This window comes from Alosa sapidissima, chromosome 14, assembly GCF_018492685.1.
Source record: "Alosa sapidissima isolate fAloSap1 chromosome 14, fAloSap1.pri, whole genome shotgun sequence".
NCBI classification, from domain to species: Eukaryota; Metazoa; Chordata; class Actinopteri; order Clupeiformes; family Clupeidae; genus Alosa; species Alosa sapidissima.
In genome coordinates, this window is record NC_055970.1 from 28,524,668 (window position 1) to 28,539,288 (window position 14,621).

General features: G+C 43.3%; 1 protein-coding gene across 7 annotated transcripts in view; it reads right to left on the bottom strand.

Moving 5' to 3' along the window:
- nedd4a (NEDD4 E3 ubiquitin protein ligase a) overlaps positions 1-14,621 on the bottom strand; it is a 44,436-nt gene that overhangs the window by 2,993 nt on the left and 26,822 nt on the right. For 5 of the 7 annotated variants that reach the window (XM_042061345.1, XM_042061342.1, XM_042061339.1 and 2 more), the window contains 17 exons: positions 12,962-13,012; positions 12,532-12,593; positions 12,213-12,315; positions 11,362-11,525; positions 9,681-10,032; positions 6,976-7,047; positions 6,138-6,257; positions 5,536-5,868; positions 4,928-5,005; positions 4,649-4,703; positions 4,495-4,553; positions 2,045-2,110; positions 1,347-1,576; positions 735-856; positions 481-551; positions 297-392; positions 112-185 (listed from right to left, as the gene is read on the bottom strand). In XM_042061345.1, the coding sequence (XP_041917279.1) occupies positions 112-185; positions 297-392; positions 481-551; positions 735-856; positions 1,347-1,576; positions 2,045-2,110; positions 4,495-4,553; positions 4,649-4,703; positions 4,928-5,005; positions 5,536-5,868; positions 6,138-6,257; positions 6,976-7,047; positions 9,681-10,032; positions 11,362-11,525; positions 12,213-12,315; positions 12,532-12,593; positions 12,962-13,012 (2,108 nt within the window). Of the gene's footprint in view, positions 1-111; positions 186-296; positions 393-480; positions 552-734; positions 857-1,346; positions 1,577-2,044; positions 2,111-4,494; positions 4,554-4,648; positions 4,704-4,927; positions 5,006-5,535; positions 5,869-6,137; positions 6,258-6,975; positions 7,048-9,680; positions 10,033-11,361; positions 11,526-12,212; positions 12,316-12,531; positions 12,594-12,961; positions 13,013-13,268; positions 13,362-14,621 lie in introns of those variants that run through there. The other 2 variants (XM_042061343.1, XM_042061341.1) reach the window with 2 other exon arrangements.

Genomic DNA, 14,621 nt, shown 5'->3' on the forward strand with positions numbered 1-14,621 from the left:
GAGACTGCTAAATTGTTACTGTGAAGCATTTGGGTAACAACGCCCCCTAGCATAGTTTAGTGGTGGGGTGACTATTGTGTTTGTCATCCACTAGGTGGCGATAATACTCACTGTATGTATTCCTTCTTGTTGCGGTCAGTGACTATGATGTCTGCACCTCCCGGAGTCAACTCATGCTGGTGAGTCTGGGGAAAAGAAAGCCCATGTTAATGGAGGCCCCACACACGTATTCACCTGCACCACCTAAAACCACACGGTGTAGACATCAGCCTCTAGGAGACCGGACATATGCCCACCTGGCCAAAGAGTTCCTCATCAATAGTAAACCTCAGGTCCAGGTCTGTGGGGTCGTTTTCCAGAATCCACTTCAACGAGTTAAAGTACTCACTATCCTGTGGGGTGACATGAACACACACTTACTCACACCAGTAACCCGGTACCACATTCTGATGTTCTACAGCGGAGTGCTGATGAACTCACCACAGACTCCATGTCCTGCAGTGTGATGGACTTCTGCAACATCATCTTGTAGAAAGGGCGGATGAAGAAGGCTGAGAGTGAAAGGAAAGTAAGACAGATCAACACCTTCATATCACACACAGATGTTTTTTTTTAAAAAAAGGATAAGCGGGCATCCTCTATTTCGAGAGCTCATACGTGCCTAATAACACCCCCCACAATGAGCAGAGGGGCAACCTAATATTTGGCAAAAGAACACAGCTACCCAGACTTACCATCCAACAGCTTGCCATGGTAGACAGCCATGCCAGCCACACGGCCAATGAACTTGAAGTAGGACAGGTGGTCCTCATTACACAAGCCAGAGTTGGGGTTAATCTGCAGTGTGTAGTTATCCCTGCATAGGCACACAAGGAATTCCGATTATTCTCACGCTGCCATTTTAAGATTTACAAGCATGTCAAGAATTCAATATAATTGTTTATTTCCTGGTAAACACACATATGAGTGGCTGTGATTACAAGTGAATAAATCCCCTTTTTATTTCTAAACTTCAAATAGTCATCACCCTCCTCCCACACGCTATTAATGATCTATCTATCTCTTAATAAGTGGATGAAGCAAGAAAACAAGCTTCACTCTGAGCATGTGGCTCTTCTCATAGCATTGTTTCTGTTTCTAATTCCAAGAAGATGCATTACACAAGACTGAAAACATGCCCAGTCCTAGATGAATGAGGCTCATTGTCCACCGTTAGGAGATGAAACCAAATAAAACGCTGCTGAGAGATCGGCCTATTTGGCCACAATGGGGGTAACACACTGTGGAAATCAAAGACATACACTGTCTAGGTCTTGAGGTGAGATTAGCACAGAAATCACACTCACGTGGCAGAGTACTCAAACAGCCCATAATAGGGGTTGAACATTTCCTTGGAGATCAGGAAGAACCACTCCCTGGCCACCCCGCCGTAGTCGAGGCCTTTCTCTTCCTCAAACTCGACCCAGAGGCGAGCCTTGAGCACGTCGGGCCGCTTGACGGACAGGATGCGCCGGTAGGAGTCCTCCAGCACGGCGTTCCTGCGCAGCTTCATCTCAAAGCGGTTGGGGACGTCCACCTGAGGGAGGAGGGAGCCGGCAGGCAAGATTAAGACAGATACACAAAGGAGGAGGAAAAGAAAGACAAAGACAGAAAGAGGAAGAGGGATGGAAAAAAAACATCCATCGGTAAGCGGCAAACGTAATGCAACGCTCAGACCATAAGTTTTATCTCGTTCCTAAGCAACACAAACGGTTTGTCAATTGAATACGCTCGCATTGCGCTTTGAAAGTTGAACCAAGTTCAACGCTCAGCTTGTTCAACGCTAACGTTACGCCAGCGTTGCCACCGTTCCGCTGCCGAACTATAGAGAACAATAGGAAACCTGCCGCTTGCCGCTGGTTAATGTGATCCCCGCCTTAGAGTAATCTATGCCTTAAATCATAGGTACTTAATCGCCATTTGATTGCTTCAGCTCTTGTGGCTGAACTAACAAAAAGTAAAATTAGGGTGGAATGAATTGCACATGTTTGTATGTGGTACTTACCGGTTTCTTCAACTTTTTCCGGAAATAGTCATACTTCTGCTTATAATCTCTGGAGTAAGGCACTGCCTGCAAAAGACAAATGCAGTAAAATTTAAATTAATTAGGAAATGTTCAGTTAGGATTGTGCATTTTCAGAACATCACACAAACTGTACTTTGACACCACAACCACTTCTAATCTGCTAAATGCCTAAACCTGACACTGGCCATCCCAGACTCCACATCCACAGCCTTAGGTTTGCAGCCTTCTAAAATCAGCATCAAAGGGCTTGATTTATGACTAGTGTGAAAAAAAATGCCTAGCAATTTCCTATACAGAGATCATTATCAATAAATAGGTTGAACACATGTTTCTGCATATTCCTCAGATTGAGTGCACAGGTTCTTAGGGAGCTCATGATTTGGGGATGCTTTCTGTGAAAAAACACCTATCGTAACATCCTCATGAGTACTGGCAAGCTTTTCAAGCAAATACTGGTCCTCAAAGACCTCTTATGGCATTAAGTGGCAACTACCCTCTTTCACAGGTTTCAATAAAATCTTCCCTAACAGGCCTTCTAAACTCTTAATACATGTACAGTACCCTCCAGAATTATTGACACCTCTGCTAAAGTTGACTAAAACCGATATAAAAAAAATGATCTGTTGGTGATTTATTGTAATCTCACAATGAAAACAATTAGGAAAAATCCAACCTTGAAAGGAAGATTTATTTTGAGAAAAAGGAAAATCTCAAAGAAATAAATATTTTTTTAACTAAAACACATTGCTCACTATTATTGGCACCCCTGAATAATATTATAGACAAACCTAACAGAAGCATTTTCCTATCTAATTTCAATTTATTTAAGTTAATTAGAGTGTCTTTCAGAAGTAGTTCATGACTTTCTTTTTCATGAAAGGTATGGAAATAAATTCACACAGAGGCTACTGTACATCCTCTAGTCATTTTTCAACATCGGAAAGACAAGAGAATACACTACATTTAAATAAAAAGAAAGTGTTTTGACATTTGTAAGTCAGAGAATGTCTATGACAACTATGTACTTTGTTAAAATGCCTATATTTACAGTTCAAACAATGATTTAACGGTTCTAATAATCTGGAAATGTGACAAACATGCTTCGACAAAGACCCATGGTTATCTTGCCCCCACGTACAGTACGGAGGATGGCAAGATGGTAGGAGGTAAGGCAAAAAAATCCATAAGAACCACTGTTGGAGAGTACAGACAAAGGCATCATCTTGGGGTCACCAAGTCCCCAACAAAATCTTCAAAAGTGACCTCACTGCTAATAGATTATTTAGAGGGCATGTCAGGTAAAAGCCTGTCCAGTCATTTAATTACCAATGTAAACAGCAGGAGTTACTGAATGGTACAGTGACTTTGTCTGGAAGTGTGGTCTATTGTCAGATGAAATGAAAATTGCTTTTTGGCTAGAAACACTTTAGGTGTGTTTGGCGTACATAGAAGAATGGCTATACTGAAAAGAACCCCATGCCTAATGAGAATTATGGTGGAGGGGCTGTGCTATTGTGGGGCTGTTTTTATTCCCAAAGGCCTTGGGAACTTCCTTAAGGTGCATGGCATCATGAACACCAAGAACATTTTCAAAGGAAATTCATCTGAACTCACCTGAACATTTTCAAAGGAAATCTGTCAATCTCTGCCAAGACACTAAAAGTTGGTTATGATTGGATCATTCATCAGGTCAATGAACCAAAACAAATGTCCAGTTAAAAACAAATATGGTTTGCTAAAGACAAAATCAAGCTTTGGCCATTGCCATCTCAGTCCCCTGATCTCAACTACATAGAAAAACAGTGGGGTGAGTCAAAGAGGAGAATACACAAGTGTGGACCTAGGAATCTGGACGACCTGGGGAGATTTTGTAAAGATGAACTGTCTTAAATCCCTTGCTTCATATTCTCCAACTTTATGGGGTGTCATAGGATAATATTACAAGTAGGTGTGCCAATAATAGTGAGCAACGTGTTTTTGTTAAACATATTTATTTATTTATTTATGAGATTTTCCTTTTTCTCAAAATAAATTTGTTTCCCTTCAAGGTTGGATTTTTCCTAATTGTTTTCATTGTAAGATTACAAGGCAGTCACCGACAGATTATTTTTTATACAGGTGTTTAGTCAACCTTAGCAGAGGTGCCAATAATTCTGGAGGGTACAGTATGTATGTATGTATGTATGTATGTATGTATGTATGTATGTATGTATGTATGTATGTATGTATGTATGTATGTATGTATGTGTGTGTGTGTATGTGTGTGTGTGTGTATCTTCACTTCTTGCCAAGAGCACCAAAATGTACTGGGTATCATCTATAACGTGTGCTTGAAATAGACTATGACCTAGTCTAGTGCATGAGATCATGATGAGTCTTTGCCAGGAAAATCCACGGAATGAATAAACAATGCAGGTCATGTGACTTACTGGTCCTGTAATGGCCGAGTTCTGTAGTCTGGGATCTTCCCATTGGGTGGTCTTAGTGTCTGTGGGAACAAAATATCAAATGTTTAATGGTCCATGTGGGGGATTCCAGAGACATGCTCAAACATATAAATATATATGTTGAACATTTGCTTACTGTGATCTATGTAGAATATCCGCCCGTCGCTGTGGACTCGCTCCTCCCAGCCAGGCTGAGGAAGGGACATCATCAACAGATTTCATATAGACATACAGATTTCATTTTATATAGATTCATTCTATACACCACACTAGCTCTGAGCATGCCATCCTCACACCCCGAGTTCCTGTAGCCAGATATGTTCTAAGGTATTCTTCTACATAAGAACTAATGTGATTTATGTTGTGTGGTACATGCGCATACAAACAGCAAGTGACTGCTGGAGCTGGGACTTACTGGTAATGGTCCCAGGTCACCAGGATCAAGTGAGGGCTGTTTCCTCATGTGCACAGGGATTTTCAGCCGAGGGTCTTCCTGCATGGAGTCATATAAACAGGAAGTGGGTGAGACAAACAGGAAGCTAGAGTGAATGCCATGGAAATGTACAGCAGAGAGATATGACAATAATGCCGTATGACTCACATATATACACACACACGTAACACAAACACACCCATATGCAAGGGCATGGTTAAGCAGCAGGGCAGCAGCTCAAAACAAAAAACATTCCAGGAATTTTGGCTGGTGCCAAACAAAACATTCAAGAAGCCAGGAAGAAACCTACAGTGAGTTTCCGTATGCACAAAGGACCTTGCTTAAAGTGAAATGCCTAATGCCAAGCTCAGCAATTGTTCTGTTCTTGACAATATTCATATATATTCAGCATGCATTAAAAGTTGTGTTTGATTTGTGTTGTTGAACATTCTGATAACTTGTGCCTTGTTTGTTAGTTGCATGCCATATTACGCTTTATCAGAAATCAGTCATAGTCAGGAATAAACTCATCCCAACGGTCAGTTCAGTCCAGCCACATTGCTCCTCAGGTAACCATGTGGATGCCTCACCCATGTGGTGGTCTTTGTGTTGTGGTCGATGAAGAAGGGCCTTCCGTTGGGGGCACTGCGCACCTCCCAGCCGTTGGGCAAGAAGCCGGACTCGTAGGCCTGCTGTGGGCCGGGGGAGTTCAGCGGAGATGCCTCAGGAGAGCGCACGGACGCCTGGTGCCCAGACGGCAGGGACATAGCCGCAGCAGCCGGGGACATAGCCACCGGGGACGCACTGGCCTGAGACAAAGCTGCCGGGGGGACACCAGCCTGAGACAAAGCTGCTGGGGACAGACCAGCCTGAGACACACCAGCCTGAGCCAAAGCTGCCTGGGCCGCCTCTGAAGTCGTCTGCTGAGAGACAAAGATGAAGAGACAAACCTTTAGGTCAGAAGGAATGATCGAACTCAACAAAACATTTCTATATGAACAGCTGTGTAGCTTATGCATTATTAAAAATGTTGCACAATACACACTTCCTACACTAAACTAACAGGCACACATTTAACACATTACATTGACATGAACAAATTTAGGATCTCATAAGAGAGAGCCATCTGTTGATGTGAGGCTCAGCATTGAGGTGAAATTAAGAACGACTATGAGCAGTTAGAGAGGTCTACCTGAATGAGTGGTCGCGTCCATGCAGTGGTTCTGTTGTTGTGGTTGACGTAGTAAACCCGACCCTTAGAGTCCCGCTTCTCCTCCCACCCTGGGGGAAGGCCCACAGATGTGGGCAGCAACTAGCGTGTGTGAAGAGAGAGAGAGACAGTGAGATAGAGACAGAAAGAGAGATAGATAGATAGATAGATAGATAGATAGATAGATAGATAGATAGATAGAGAGAGAGAGAGAGAGAGAGAGAAAAAAAGAGAAGGGAGGGAGGAGGGAAGGGAAGAGAAAAGGAGTGTGAAATAAGAGAGGGCAAAAAAGACAAGCGATGCAAGAATGCCTGCTGGGGTGGTCTTAAAATAGACTAGCAGCCTTCAGCGGACAATATCCCCCTAAATCACTGGCAAAAGCTCCGATTCTCCCAGGAGCTGGATTGGATTTGGACGCCTTTTCCGTTTCAGATGAAAAATGGCCCAGACACGTTGCATCTGGAGGCTGGAAGACTATATGGGGCAGCCGCAGGCTTCAATCGAACAAGACAACTACACTCAGCATGCACATGCGCACACACACACACACACACAAACAAACAAAACACACATGCGTGCACACACACACACACAAACAAGCACGCACGCACGCACGCACGCACGCACGCACGTCCTACAGTCTGAACTCCGGCCACCACAATAGTGTCAATGTGACAAGCAAGACTTGTCCTCGACACCAAGATGTTCAACAGTGAAATTGGTTACTTTGCTCGGAATCAAATGAAAACAGTGAAAATAGGACCCTTCAGTGCACACAAATGAAGACACATTGTGTTTGCCAACCTGAATGGATACATACCACTGGGTGAACAGGATGTTCTTCTGCCGTCAGGGTCTGCCCACTTCCTCTGCGGCTTGAGCGGCCCTGTGGCTGCGCACAACAAAACAGAAAACAGGGTTAACCTCACACTGGGTCCCTTTAAAAACAATAGCTTAACCCTTAGAACCCTACACTGTTTTAAGGGCATTTTCACTACCTTTAGTTATAAGCGTCCAGGCTACCCAGATCTGCCACAGTTTCATGTATTAATACTTTTTTTGATTTTTAAATAATAAAAATAACAAGTGTATTATAAAAAATCTTCTCACCACTGCAAACTGGCAGCTTGACTTGCCTTTCATGCATCCGTCCTGAATCTGGCAACAGCATTTTCACTACCTTTAGTTATAAGCATTTATCCTGGTCATTGTAAACTTGCCATTTACACATGCTATATTTTTTCAGCACAGTCTAGGCCAGCGGTCCCCAACCACCGGGCTGCGGCCCGGTACCGGGCCGTGGGACATTCCTAACCGGGCCGTAGCCTACGACATGAGTTTTAAAAAAAATGCATGCAAACTAAACTAAATTTAATTCGCAATAATGTCACGTTTTTACATGGCATAGGCCTATATGCAGTTGTTTGATTGCACGCATGTTTGCATTTTGCAAGGTCTATTTTCTTACGTCTGTCTGTCCCGCCTTCAACACTTTACATATTGCCTTCAGCGCTGCGCAGCCTCAGGTCAGCTCACTTCACTTGATCAGTTCTTGGCGAACGGTAGTGTCACACGAAGTTAGCTAAACTGCTAGAATGATCAACAAAAAACAAACATCTTTAGCACTGGCCAGAGTGTTTGAGTTGTGAGAGCTGCTGCAGAGATTTCTTACAGAAAAAAAAAAAAAAAAAAGTCACCGTTAGCTGCATATTTTAGTGATGAGGACTGGGTGTCAAAACTCGCTTACCTGTGTGGCATATTCGGGTTGCTTAATGACCTCAACCTGTCACTCCAGGGGAGAATGACGACTGTCTTTAAACTGGCAGATAAAGTCACTGTATTTAAAGCAAGCTTGATTTGTGGGGACGAATGGGAACGGGGTGTATTTGATATGTTCCAAACAGTAGTGGGGGTTTTGGGAGAGACTGAGGCAGGGCCCTTTCTCTCGCAGCTGGTGCGCGATCACCTTGTTGCGCTTTCAAATGAGTTTGAGCGTTAGGCTACTTCCCATCCTCCAAAGATCCACGGCAAACCAATGAGTGGGTCCGCAACCCATTTCTCAATATCCAGAATAGTCCTAACTTGTCAGCGCAGGAGGAAGAGCAGTTGATCGAAATTGCAAATGACGGTGGTCTTAAGAGTGTGTATGAGGAAACCTCTCTGGCGGGTTTTTGGATCAAAACCAAAGCAGAATATCCCGAGATAGCCGTAAAAGCGCTGAAAACGTTGCTACCATTTTCCACCACGTATCTATGCGAGGCCGGGTTTTCTGCAATGACTGCAACTAAGACCAAAATGCGCAATCGACTGGACATTTCAAAACACACTGAGGGTGTCACTGTCTTCCATCACCTCCAGATGGAACCTTCTTGTTGCAGGGAAACAAGCACAGGGCTCCCACTGATTAAATTCGTAATGCACGTTTAGTTCCCATGTTTTGTTCCCATATTTTGTTAAGCCTGTTCACACTTGATAAATGTAGCTTCAAGTTGTTCAATTTTCATAGTTCATAGGCCTATTGTTACATTTTTACTTCTTCAAGTTCACGTTTTTAAGAGTTCGTTACCTTCACTGTTCATACATAACTGGAGCTAGTTCTTTTCAAGTAATGCATGCACAACACATATGGAACATCGAACCCCCAACCCACTACCTCCACACCGGTCCGTGAAAAAAATAAATGGAAATCAAACCGGTCCATGGTACATAAAAGGTTGGGGACCCCTGGTCTAGGCTACCCAGATCTGCCACCATTTCATATATTAATACTTGCATGGACTTGTAATTCATAAAAAATCTTACATTTTGAAATGCATCTTACCACAGCAAGCTGCCAGCTGGACATGAATTACATATATGTGTAGGACAGACTGTCCTGAATCTGTCAATATAAGAACCATGGTGGAGGGGGACCTTGGGACTGAGCAATTTACAGACATATGTGGTGTGCGTGTAGCCTAGAAATCTAGACACGCCCCTAGCGGCCGCAAATTACATTTGCTGCCAGGGCTAGTGTGCGTGCACCTTACAGAAATAAATGCCATTTTTTTATTTAGTGATGGAAAATGACCTTTCTGCGCTCCATATCTGTGACACAAACTAATCTGACCTGTCTTGACCCGAGTTTGCGTGTTAGCCAGTGTGTGCACTCATGATGATTCTCTACAACAACTTTTTACTGCATTACCATGAACAAAGTAAAGGCAAAAAGGTGTTGGGATGAAACAAATAGGGATGCAATGTGAGCCTTGAATTGCATGCCATGCAGGAATTTGCTAGGATCTCAAAACCGGATTATGAAAATGCTTTGCCACCACAACACACAAAAGCGTGGGGCAAGTCGAGCTATATGAAGTTATTATTTTGCTGTCACTGTCGTCTGTTTTATAACCCAGAAGGATGCATCAAATGATAGCTCTGGGTCTCCTCTTTCATCTGACATGCGTGGCATATCTATCCGATCACAGGTTCGTGAGCAATTCAAATGAGAGTAATGGTTGTGCAGCGTTGGTTGGTTGGTCTCACCGTGAGGGAGGTGCGTCTGTCGGTGGGTGTGGCGGCAGCGCTGGTGCTCAGGCGGCTCAGCTCGTCACAGAAGGAGTGGTACTCCATGGGGCAGCGCGGGGAGCAGGGGGAGCGGGGGGAATGGGGCGAGGGAGGCGAGCGTTCACTGGAACCGAGACCTGCGCTGGGGCCGGCGCTGGGGCTGGCGCTAAACAGGGCGTTCTCGTCCTCAGCGATGATCTCCCAGCTCTCGGGAGACTCGCGCCGCTCGCCTGACATCTCCTCGTGCTCCGAAATCTGCCGGCGGGTGATGAAGGCCCGCTGGGCTTCCAGGTGACTGTGCTGACGCTGCTCTGCCTCCACCTGGCTATCCCTGCACCAAACAAACAAAAAAGGGAAACATTGAGAGCATGTCCCTTTACATCCATGACATTTACACCACTGATGAATAGATGAATGTTGTGAGCTCTCTTTAGAACATCAATTAACTTTCAGATGTTTGCACAAATATGAGGTAGTTCCACTTTTATTGCCCTAGTACAGTGTTTCCCAAACTTTTTTTCTGGGGACCCACTTTTTAAAAATGACAGACCATCGCGACCCATTTCACTTCAGATTTAACATGCAACCTGCATGCAACCATATTGTTTTAGGCCACAGGTTCTCAAACTTTTCTTGGGGGTATTCTTGCATGCTACGCAGTAAATCACTCTTCAGCATAGTAAGCTGTTCCTGTATTTCTAAAGAGTGATGTTGTAGGCTACGTTGCGTTGCAGACAAATGGATCCATAACACCGTCAATTTCTATGTAAACATAGCAAGTAACTCAAGTTATTATATTGTAGCCTATTTGTGGAGGTTTCTTTATTTGGAAAGTTGAATCCGCATTTTCCTCTGGAGTTAAACGTTTGTTTGTAGGCCGTATACCAAGGCCGTGTATTGATGTTGTGACAAGCTATGTTGTAAGAATGTGAAATGAATAAATATCAGAACAAGAGGCTTTTGCGCAATAGTCAAAAGATAATGCGCCTTTACTGTAGCCTATAGAGTTTGCGGGGTGGAAAACGAGAGGAAATAATAGCGTTTAAAATGTCCATTTAAATTGTAGCCTAATAAAATGCACTGTTGAGCGTTTTAAATCCGAAATAATAAGGCATGTGAGGAGGTTGCTATTAACTTTAAAGAGTGCATCTACAATTGAAACTATCTACAGCCTACAACAGTTTCATTTTGCGAGTGAGATGTCCAGGCTATCCCCTGTGCGACTTGTTCGCCCCCCCCAGAGCTATTTTAAATGCAAAATTGCACAGAGGGCCGTGACTATGGTAAACAAACTATATCCTAATGGAAAACTGATAGCTTTCCTGGCTAAATGGTAAAAGTTAGGCCTATTAGACAACATAAATTGTGCTGACGACCCAAATAAAATCTCCTGCAACCCACCTGTGGGTCGCGACCCAGTCTTTGGGAAACACTGCCCTAGTACACTTCTATATCAATTTGCCAAACTTGTTGTGAAGTTTAAATGGACTGTCATGTTGAAAATGATCGGTCTGATAAGAGTTCAGAGCAGAGCAAAATGTTAATGTTGTCAGACATAGCTTTTTAGTGCTTTTGGGTCTGAAATAAGAAGTGCCCAAGATGCCTTCACATTCAGACATAAGAGCATGCACTTGGAGAAAGAGGAGGGCTGAGGACGTACTGCAAGATGGGTCTTTGCCACTGTGTGGTCCTGGTCTCGTGGTTGACATAGTAGGTCCTGCCCAGGTTGTCCTGCCGCTCCTCCCAGCCAGGGGGCAGAGCAGGCAGCTGGTGGTTGTGCCGAGGCCCGGACATATCTTGACCCTCCAGAAACTCCCAGCCTGGCTGTGGGAGGAGAACAGACGCTTGCTTAGTCCCAGCCCCGCATGCTATTTAACAGCTGACGCAGGGTCAAACCGCCCACCCCACTGCCACACGCCCTGATCTCAACCATTAGCCATAAGCACACCACACTGAGCCCAGGCCAGTGGCTTTGTGGTAGCTGTGTTAACACCCAACCTGACTCAGCTCGGAAAGAAACACGCAGCAGGTGGAGGTCAAGTATCATAATTGTCACGTGTGTGTGTGTGTGTGCAATGACTTTGCAGCCTCTGAAGATGTATGATATGAGTGTGTTTAATCAGGGAAAAACCGATATTGCTGCCACAGGTCTTGCTAAGGAGGTCTCTGAAGGGTGTGAGGGGTGTAGAAGGGGATAAATATAGTTTGGCCTGCCGGGACACAGTGTTCCTGGCCAGTAATTACATTAAACCTGCTGAAGAATGATGACTGGCTGGTTTCATCAATAAGCACCTCCCAAAGATAGCAGCCATTCGTCAGAGACATGTTGCTTTCCAGTAAATTCTGGTTGGACAGGTCTGGCATGTCCCAGGAAACCTACACGCCTGATATGTTTCACGGTTAAATAGCTGAGCAGGAGCCAAAAGACACATGTAACATGTGTTGGGCTGCTTCATTAGGACTGGTTAAGTGTGCCTATGTGGGGGAACGGATCAGAGGATGGGAGCTCACATCCAGGTCTTCATTCTGTTCGCTGGTGTCCTCCTCAGAGCCGCTGTTCTTGGGCAGATATGTCATCTTGAGACGTAGATGGCCCTTGACTCTGGATTTGTGGCTGCTCCCAAAGATACAAAAGCATAAATTATGGTCATGACAGGAGAAACACAGATAACAGGTCATAAAATACTGTGTATTCTGAGTAATGTATCATAAAGTCTTGATTATATGGCCCATATAACTAACAAACAAACAAACAAACAAACAGATTTATATATAAGAAACACGCTCACATACACACTACACAGTTATAATGTAGCAATGAAACACAAACCTTCTCGGATGAAGGAGAAAATCCTTGAATGTGTATGGTCTCTCTGTGTTAGGATTTTCTGTCTGAAATAAGAAACATGCTGTTAAAATTCATTGATATTTTTAGGCACAAAACACACATCAGGGCTGTGCATGCATGGTTGAAACACTGACTGACAACATAACAATAATGCAGGTGTGAGTGTTTATTATGACACCACACACCAGGAATGTTTTCCCAAAGCTGTGTTTCTCCGAAGCTAAGTAGATACAATTATGTGGAACCAACCATTTCAGAAAACAAGGCAGTTTGAAGTCATGACACACACACAGACACATTGTTCAAATCCAGAGGGAAAACATATTGAGATACTATGCAGAAATGCCATAATATCAATATATAAAACACACTGAAGCCAATATCACAGACAAAAAAATATAAATGTTCTCACTGGTATTTGGTGCAGAGGCACATCCACCTGGCCCAGAAAGTCATCTCGAGTCTAAAAAAAAAAGAACACACAAGGCACATACCGACACCCTTAGTTCGGTGTGTGTGAGAGAGAAAGAGTCTAGAGAAAGCAGATTGCTTGATTGTATACAAACATCACACATACTGTACTTGAACAGTTTTAAATCATTGGAATTTGGTGAAAGAGTATAATCAATGGCGACCTCCAAGGAGGAAAAGGCTCCGGAGCAGATTATGAAAGAAACAAGAGAGGCACAGAAATCAATCAAATCTGAAAGATGTCAGACCTTAAATCAAGGCCAAGTGATAATGAAAAATGACTGGCGGATCCACCCTGCTATTCGGATCTGTTCCACTATGTAGTAGTTTTTGTGTAATTGTGCCAGCAAACAGCTAGACAAACAGACAGACACACAAACAAATAAATCCTTTGGTGGAGACAATAATAAAACTTAAAAGTTACAAGTTCAGAAAGTAAAATCTGGCCACATCAAAACAGAAATCTGTTCTCAATATCCATTTCTCAAATTCTCAATATCAAATGGTTTAAAGGAAGCAATCACAGGAAGTCTCACTAGTGACCATTCACAATGTACTGTTTCAAATGGCATATACTAAATATCATAAAACATTTTCTCTGTGACCACAGAAATATTTAAACAGATGAAGTTAAGTTGTCGTGTCATCTAGGTCTTAAAACACTGAGGGAGAACTAAATGGATAATTAAAACCACACACACCACATTAAACTAACACAAACCTGCCTGACGAAACCTTTCCTCTGCCAGACGAAACCCTGTTCATATTCCACACACCACCAGCTACCCCCATTTACAGTCTCAACACTGTACCCCTAAATACAGGGTGAGTCAACATATCTTCATGCTCTAAACACATTCAAAGCTGGCACCTGAGGCTTTCTGACCAAGCAAGAGCGGATTCATCACAAGCTGCCAAACTCAGCTGGTCAATTGGTGGGTATGACATATATAGAGGTAAAACAGTATCATTCGAGGAGACACAGTCATTATGAGAGACACAGTTAGATTATTGATAGTCTGGTTTCATGTTTCATTTCACCCAACTGGCTAGATCAAACATAGACAGCTTTGTACAGATGAAATTGAGGGTCTGTGAAATACCTGCTTTGAGAGTGGTCACTATGATTGTGACTATTTTACTTCATAGTTACAGGAATTACATAAATCCCACTTACACCTCTCTGATATAACTCGGTTATGTTGCCAGATGAACACTAATTACAAATTCCCCAAACAAAACAATGCCTCTTACAAGCAGATAAGACATGACAAGCATATAAAAAAAGAGAATCACATCAAAACAGAAAACCATCACAATGAATTTAAACAGAAATGAACACATTACACATAACAATGTTATAGGACTGGAGTTTCCCTAACAGCAGAGACGCTAGAGGGGAAAACAGGCCAAGTCAGTGGCATTTGGAGGAAAATGGGTTTTAAACAGTTTCCAGCTGGTGCCATTCATTTCAGTAGCTGCCATTCGGGTTTCTCTCCAAAGCGCCTGACTGCCCTCTCTCAGTAAGCAAAAGCTTCCAATTAGCGGCCATTATCCCCCCCCTTATTTAACAAAAACTTCATTCAGCAAAAATAGTGCTC